We start from the raw sequence: 8,727 nt of genomic DNA on the forward strand, positions 1-8,727 counted from the left end.
TCATCCTGACCACACATACACCCGGACCACACATACACCCTGACCACACATACACCCTGACCACACATACACGCCGACCACACATTCACCCCGACAACACATACACCTGACCACACATACACCCTGACCACACATACACCCAGACCAAATACCCCGACCACACATACACCCTGACCACACATACACCCTGACCACACATACACCCCGACCACACATACACCCCGACCACACATACACCCCGACCACACATACACCCCGACCACACATACACCCCGACCACACATACACCCCGACCACACATACACCCTGACCACACATACACCCTGAACACACATTCACCCCGACCACACATACACCCTGACCACACATACACCCTGACCACACATACACCCCGACCACACATACACCCCGACCACACATACACCCTGACCACACATACACCCCGACCACACATTCACCCCGACCACACATACACGTCGAACAACCAACCCCTTTCTGTCTTGTAACATAATATAAAATGTCCTCGATTTACGTTTACAATGTTACGTCTAGTCTATGATGCCAGGATGCGGACACACAACTCCGACATCAACCCCCAATACCTGAGCGAAGCAGCTGATCCGGTCTTCGCTGCCTCCCAGGTACCTCCCGAAGGGCTCAGAGAGCAGCGACCAGCGGCCGTCATCATGCGCTGTTAACACGAACCTGCAGTCTTTACCTCGACACTCGCTCTCCCCGGTAACGTTCCCGTCTTTATCCGTACCCAGATACCGTCCGAGGTGTGACCGGAGGAACACCACGCTGCCGCTCGAGTCTCCCGCCGTGTCACCGGTGTTCTGCTCCAACGTCCACATCTGTTTCTTCTTCAGACTCGGCGCGGAGGCGTTGATTTTAAAACCGAAGGTTTCAGCCGTTAGATATTTATTCCCCGCGTTAATCAGCCCGAGTTGGATCTGCAGCACGTCGCCGCCGCCGGTACAACAGCCATTAGAAGACATGATCCTTACCGAACCGTCCGTTCTGACCGGGGACCAGAGAGAGAGAGTTGCTGTGTGCGTGTGTGTGAGGAGGCTCCGGTAAATGTAGTGCGTGGATTGAAATAAAGGAGGTTCTTTGTGCTGTGTGACGGGGCTGTAGAGTTGGCGCGCCGCTGGCTCTGTCCCCTGACTACAGACAGACTCCGTGCTGCAGGGGATGGGATACAGGCGAGGAGGATGGGCGAGGGAACTGCAGCACACACACACACACACACACACACACACACACACACACACACACACACACACACACACACACACACACACACACACACACACACACACACACACACGTCACACACACACCACTTGCATGCAAATATCAACCTGGCCCATCACTATGAATAGACAGTTACAAGTCGTTTATCTGGTAATCATTATTACATCTCTCAGGTTACAGATATGGATGGACAGAGAGACAGATAGACCGAGAGAGAGACAGACACACACAGACAGAGAGAGAGACACACAGAGAGAGAGAGAGAGAGAGAGAGACATACACAGACAGAGAGAGAGAGAGAGAGAGAGAGAGACAGACACAGAGAGAGAGAGAGACAGAGAGAGACAGAGAGAGAGACAGAGAGAAAGAGAGACAGCGAGAGAGAGAGAGACAGAAATCTGAGAGAGAGAGACAGAGAGAGAGAGAGGTGGGGGGGCTAAATAGGGTAGATAGACTATAGATACAGTAGCCTAGAGAGAGAGAGAGGGGGGGAGGCAGCCAGACAGAGATATTGTGTAGATATAGAGATATCTTTTGTATTTTAACCAATTGTACATCGTTACAACACTGTACATATAGAAAATATGACATGTGAAATGTCTTTATTGTTTTGAAACTTCTGTATGTGTAATGTTTACTGTTAAATTTAATTGTTTATTTCACTTTTATATATTATCTAACTCACTTGCTTTTGCAATGTTAACATATGCTTCCCATGCCAATAAAAGCCCCTTGAATTGAATAGACTTGAGATAGATGTGTAGATATAGATATAGAGAGTCAGTGGAGATAGAGAGAGAGATAGATGATACAGAGACAAACATAGTGTAGATAGAGAGAGATAGATAGTGTATATATATATAGATAGATAGTGTATATATAGAGATAGATAGTGTAGATATAGAGATAGATAGTTTAGATATAGAGATAGATAGTGTAGATATAGAGATAGAAAGTGTAGATATAGAGATAGATAGTGTAGATATAGAGATAGATAGTGTAGATATAGAGATAGATAGTATATAGAGATGGTGTAGATGGAGAGATGTGTACATATAGAGAGATAGATAGTGTAGATATAGAGATAGATAGTGTAGATAGAGATATGGACAGTGTAGCTAGAGATATAGACAGTGTAGATAGAGATATAGATAGTGTATATATAGAGATAGATAGTATACAGAGATGGTGTAGAGAGAGAGATGTGTACATATAGAGAGATAGATAGTGTAGATATAGAGATATAGATAGTGTATATATAGAGATAGTGTAGATAGGGATATAGATAGTGTATAGAGAGAGAGAGAGATAGTGTAGATATGGAGAGATAGATAGTGTAGATATAGAGATATTGTAGATAGACATAGAGAGATAGATAGTGTAGATATAGAGATAGATAGTGTATTTATAAATATAGTGTAGATAGAGATATAGATAGGGTAGATAGAGATATAGTGTATATATAGAGATATAGATCATGTATATATAGATATAGATAGATATATAGATAGTGTATATATAGATATAGTGTAGATAGAGAGAGATAGATAGTGTATATATAGAGATATAGATAGCTTAGATAGAGATATAAATAGTATAGATATAGATAGTGTAGATAGAGATATAGATAGTGTATATATAGAGATAGATAGTATACAGAGATGGTGTAGAGAGAGAGATGTGTACATATAGAGAGATAGATAGTGTAGATATAGAGATATAGATAGTGTATATATAGAGATAGTGTAGATAGTGTAGATAGTGTATAGAGAGAGAGAGAGATAGTGTAGATATGGAGAGATAGATAGTGTAGATATAGAGATATTGTAGATAGACATATAGAGAGATAGATAGTGTAGATATAGAGATAGATAGTGTATTTATAAATATAGTGTAGATAGAGATATAGATAGGGTAGATAGAGATATAGTGTATATATAGAGATATAGATGATGTATATATAGATATAGATAGATATATAGATAGTGTATATATAAATATAGTGTAGATAGAGAGAGATAGATAGTGTATATATAGAGATATAGATAGCTTAGATAGAGATATAAATAGTATAGATATAGATAGTGATAGATATAGATAGTGTAGATAGAGATATAGATAGTGTATGCTTATTTATTTTATCTTGTGTCCTTAACCATTTGTACATTGTAAAAACACTGTATATATATATATATAATATGACATTTGTAATGTCTTCATTGTTTTGAAACTTCTGTATGTGTGATGTCTACTGTTAATTTTTATTGTTTATTTCACTTTATATATTATCTACCTTACTTGCTTTGGCAATGTTAACACATGTTACCCATGCCAATAAAGCCCCTTGAATTGAATTTAATAGTGTAGATAGATATATAGATAGTGTAGATAGGGATATATATAGTGTATATATAGATATAGATAGTGATATAGATAGTGATATAGATAGTGTATATATAGATATAGATAGTGTAGATAGAGATATAGATAGTGTATAAATGCAAATTAATTACTTAAAAATCATACAATGTGATTTTCTGGATTTTTGTTTTATATTCCGTCTCTCACAGTTGAAATGTACTTATGATAAAAAAAATACAGACCTCTACATGCTTTGTAAGTAGGAAAACCTGCAAAATCGGCACTGTATCAAATACTTGTTCTCCCCACTGTATATAGAGATATAGTGTTTATACAGATTTAGATAATGTCTATATAGAGATAGATAGTGTGCATATAGAGATATATAGTGTATTTATAGAGATATTATAGATATAGATATTGTATATATAGAGAGAGTGTTGATAGAGATATAGATAGTGTATATATAGAGATAGTGTAGATAGAGAGATAGATAGTGTATATATAGAAATGGTGTAGATAGAGAGATAGATAGTGTACATATATAGAGATGGATAGTGTATATATAGAGATAGATAGTGTATATATAGAGGTAGTATAGATCGAGATATAGATAGTGTATATATAGAGATAGTGTAGATAGAGATATAGATAGTGTATATATAGAGATAGTGTAGATAGTGATATAGATAGTGTATATATAGATATAGATAGTGTAGACAGGGATATAGATAGTGTATATATATAGTGTAGATAGGGATATAGATAGTGTATATATAGATATAGATAGTGTAGATAGTGTATATATAGATATAGATAATGATATAGATAGTGTATATATAGATATAGATAGTGTATATATAGAGATAGTGTAGATAGGGATATATATAGTGTATATATTGATATAGATAGTGATATAGATCGATATAGATAGTGATATAGATAGTGATATAGATAGTGTATATATAGATATAGATAGTGTAGATAGGGATATAGATAGTGTATAAATGCAAATTAATTAATTAATACAAAGTATTAACTTAAGGGGGCTGAATAATTTTGCACGCCCAATTTTTCAGTTTTTGATTTGTTAAAAAAGTTTGAAATATCCAATAAATGTCGTTCCACTTCATGATTGTGTCCCACTTGTTGTTGATTCTTCACAAAAAATACAGTTTTATATCTTTATGTTTGAAGCCTGAAATGTGGCAAAAGGTCGCAAAGTTCAAGGGAGCCGAATACTTTCGCAAGGCACTGTAGTGATAGTGTCGATAGTTGAGAACAACTCCCAGAGGCTAGTTGAGAACAAGTTCTCATTTGCAACTGCGACCTGGCCAAGATAAAGCATAGCAGCGTGAACAGACAACACAGAGTTACACATGGAGTAAACAATAAACAAGTCAATAACACAGTAGAAAAAAAAGAGAGTCTATATACATTGTGTGCAAAAGGCATGAGGAGGTAGGCGAATAATTACAATTTAGCAGATTAACACTGGAGTGATAAATGCTCAGATGGTCATGTACAGGTAGAGATATTGGTGTGCAAAAGAGCAGAAAAGTAAATAAATATAAACAGTATGGGGATGAGGTAGGTACAATTGGGTGGGCTATTTACTGATAGACTATGTACAGCTGCAGCGATCGGTTAGCTGCTCAGATAGCAGATGTTTGAAGTTGGTGAGGGAGATAAAAGTCTCCAACTTCAGCGATTTTTGCAATTCGTTCCAGTCACAGGCAGCAGAGAACTGTAACGAAAGGCGGCCAAATGAGGTGTTGGCTTTAGGGATGATCAGTGAGATACACCTGCTGGAGCGCGTGCTACCGATGGGTGTTGCCATCGTGACCAGTGAACTGAGATAAGGCAGAGCTTTACCTAGCATGGCCTTGTAGATGACCTGGAGTTAGTGGGTCTGGCGACGAATATGTAGCAAGGGCCAGCCGACTAGAGCATACAGGTCGCAGTGGTGGGTGGTATAAGTTGCTTTGGTAACAAAACGGATGGCACTGTGATAAACTGCATCCAGTTTGCTGAGTAGAGTGTTGGAAGACATTTTATAGATGACATCGCCGAAGTCGAGGATTGTTAGGATAGTCAGTTTTACTAGGGTAAGTTTGGCGGCGTGAGTGAAGGAGGCTTTGTTGCGGAATAGAAAGCCGACTCTAGATTTGATTTTAGATAGTAGGTGTTTGATATGAGTCTGGAAGGAGAGTTTACAGTATAGCCAGACACCTAGGTACTTATAGATGTCCACATATTCTAGGTCGGAACCATCCAGGGTGGTGATGCTAGTCGGGGCGTGCGGGTGCAGGCAGCGAATGGTTGAAAAACATGCATTTGGTTTTACTAGCGTTTAAGAGCAGTTGGAGGCCACGGAAGGAGTGTTGTATGGCATTGAAGCTCGTTTGGAGGTGAGATAGCACAGTGTCCAAGGACGGGACAGAAGTATACAGAATGGTGTTGTCTGCGTAGAGGTGGATCAAGGAATCGCCCGCAGCAAGAGCAACATCATTGATATGTACAAAGAAAAGAGTCAGCCCGAGAATTGAACCCTGTGGCACCCCCATAGAGACTGCCAGAGACCGGACAGCATGCCCTCCGATTTGACACACTGAACTCTGTCTGCAAAGTAGTTGGTGAACCAGGCAAGGCAGTCATCAGAATATAGAGATAGATTGTGTAGATATAGAGATAGTGTAGACATAGAGATAGATAGTGTAGATAAAGAGATAGAAAGGGAGCTGGGGGTTACTGTTACAGCTGGGGGTTACTGTTAGAGCTGGGGGTTAGAGCTGGGGGTTACTGTTAGAGCTGGGAGTTACTGTTAGAGCTGGGGGTTACTGTTACAGCTGGGGGTTACTGTTAGAGCTGGGGGTTACTGTTAGAGCTGGGGGTTACTGTTAGAGCTGGGGGTTACTGTTAGAGCTGGGGGTTACTGTTAGAGCTGGGGGTTACTGTTAGAGCTGGGGGTTACTGTTAGAGCTGGGGGTTACTGTTAGAGCTGGGGGTTACTGTTAGAGCTGGGGGTTACTGTTAGAGCTGGGGGTTACTGTTAGAGCTGGGGTTACTGTTAGAGCTGGGAGTTACTGTTAGAGCTGGGGGTTACTGTTAGAGCTGGGGGTTACTGTTAGAGCTGGGGGTTACTGTTAGAGCTGGGGGTTACTGTTAGAGCTGGGGTTACTGTTAGAGCTGGGGGTTACTGTTAGAGCTGGGGGTTACTGTTAGAGCTGGGGGTTACTGTTAGAGCTGGGGGTTACTGTTAGAGCTGGGGGTTACTGTTAGAGCTGGGGGTTACTGTTAGAGCTGGGGTTACTGTTAGAGCTGGGGGTTACTGTTAGAGCTGGGGGTTACTGTTAGAGCTGGGGGTTACTGTTAGAGCTGGGAGTTACTGTTAGAGCTGGGGGTTACTGTTAGAGCTGGGGGTTACTGTTAGAGCTGGGGGTTACTGTTAGAGCTGGGGTTACTGTTAGAGCTGGGGGTTACTGTTAGAGCTGGGGGTTACTGTTAGAGCTGGGGTTACTGTTAGAGGTGGGGGTTACTGTTAGAGCTGGAGGTTACTGTTAGAGCTGGGGGTTAGAGCTGGGGGTTACTGTTAGAGCTGGGGGTTACTGTTAGAGCTGGGGGTTAGAGCTGGGGGTTACTGTTAGAGCTGGGGTTACTGTTAGAGCTGGGGTTACTGTTAGAGCTGGGGGTTACTGTTAGAGCTGGGGGTTACTGTCAGAGCTGGGGGTTACTGTCAGAGCTGGGGGTTACTGTTAGAGCTGGGAGTTACTGTTAGAGCTGGGGGTTACTGTTAGAGCTGGGGGTTACTGTTAGAGCTGGGGGTTACTGTTAGAGCTGGGGGTTACTGTTAGAGCTGGGGTTACTGTTAGAGCTGGGGGTTACTGTTAGAGCTGGGGGTTACTGTTAGAGCTGGGGGTTACTGTTAGAGCTGGGGGTTACTGTTAGAGCTGGGGGTTACTGTTAGAGCTGGGGGTTACTGTTAGAGCTGGGGGTTACTGTCAGAGCTGGGGGTTACTGTTAGAGCTGGGGGTTACTGTTAGAGCTGGGGTTACTGTTAGAGCTGGGGGTTACTGTTAGAGCTGGGGGTTACTGTTAGAGCTGGGGGTTACTGTTAGAGCTGGGGGTTGCTGTTAGAGCTGGGGTTACTGTTAGAGCTGGGGGTTACTGTTAGAGCTGGGGGTTACTGTTAGAGCTGGGGGTTGCTGTTAGAGCTGGGGGTTACTGTTAGAGCTGGGGGTTACTGTTAGAGCTGGGGGTTACTGTTAGAGCTGGGGGTTACTGTTAGAGCTGGGGGTTGCTGTTAGAGCTGGGGGTTACTGTTAGAGCTGGGGGTTACTGTTAGAGCTGGGAGTTACTGTTAGAGCTGGGGGTTACTGTTAGAGCTGGGGGTTAGAGCTGGGGTTACTGTTAGAGCTGGGGGTTAGAGCTGGGGTTACTGTTAGAGCTGGGGTTACTGTTAGAGCTGGGGGTTACTGTTAGAGCTGGGGGTTACTGTTAGAGCTGGGGTTTACTGTTAGAGCTGGGGTTACTGTTAGAGCTGGGGGTTACTGTTAGAGCTGGGGGTTACTGTTAGAGCTGGGGCTTACTGTTAGAGCTGGGGTTACTGTTAGAGCTGGGGGTTACTGTTAGAGCTGGGGGTTACTGTTAGAGCTGGGGTTACTGTTAGAGCTGGGGGTTACTGTTAGAGCTGGAGGTTACTGTTAGAGCTGGGGGTTACTGTTAGAGCTGGGGGTTACTGTTAGAGCTGGGGTTACTGTTAGAGCTGGGGGTTACTGTTAGAGCTGGGGTTACTGTTAGAGCTGGGGGTTACTGTTAGAGCTGGGGTTACTGTTAGAGCTGGGGTTACTGTTAGAGCTGGGGGTTACTGTTAGAGCTGGGGTTACTGTTAGAGCTGGGGGTTACTGTTAGAGCTGGGGGTTACTGTTAGAGCTGGGGGTTAGAGCTGGGGTTACTGTTAGAGCTGGGGGTTACTGTTAGAGCTGGGGGTTACTGTTAGAGCTGGGGTTACTGTTAGAGCTGGGGGTTAGAGCTGGAGGTTACTGTTAGAGCTGGGGGTTAGAGCTGGGGTTACTGTTAGAGCTGGGGGTTACTGTTATAGCTGGGGGT

General features: G+C 42.6%; 1 protein-coding gene across 1 annotated transcript in view; it reads right to left on the reverse strand.

Moving 5' to 3' along the window:
- The window catches only part of LOC135530952 (fascin-like), a 40,922-nt gene extending 39,739 nt beyond the window's left edge, over positions 1–1,183 (reverse strand). The window contains exon 1 of the mRNA XM_064959124.1: positions 603–1,183. Coding sequence (XP_064815196.1) covers positions 603–998 — 396 coding nt within the window. The 5' untranslated portion in view covers positions 999–1,183. The remainder of the gene's footprint in view (positions 1–602) is intronic.
- Positions 1,184–8,727: the final 7,544 nt, after the last annotated feature.

Source organism: Oncorhynchus masou, chromosome 5 (genome assembly GCF_036934945.1).
Source record: "Oncorhynchus masou masou isolate Uvic2021 chromosome 5, UVic_Omas_1.1, whole genome shotgun sequence".
Taxonomy (NCBI): Eukaryota; Metazoa; Chordata; class Actinopteri; order Salmoniformes; family Salmonidae; genus Oncorhynchus; species Oncorhynchus masou.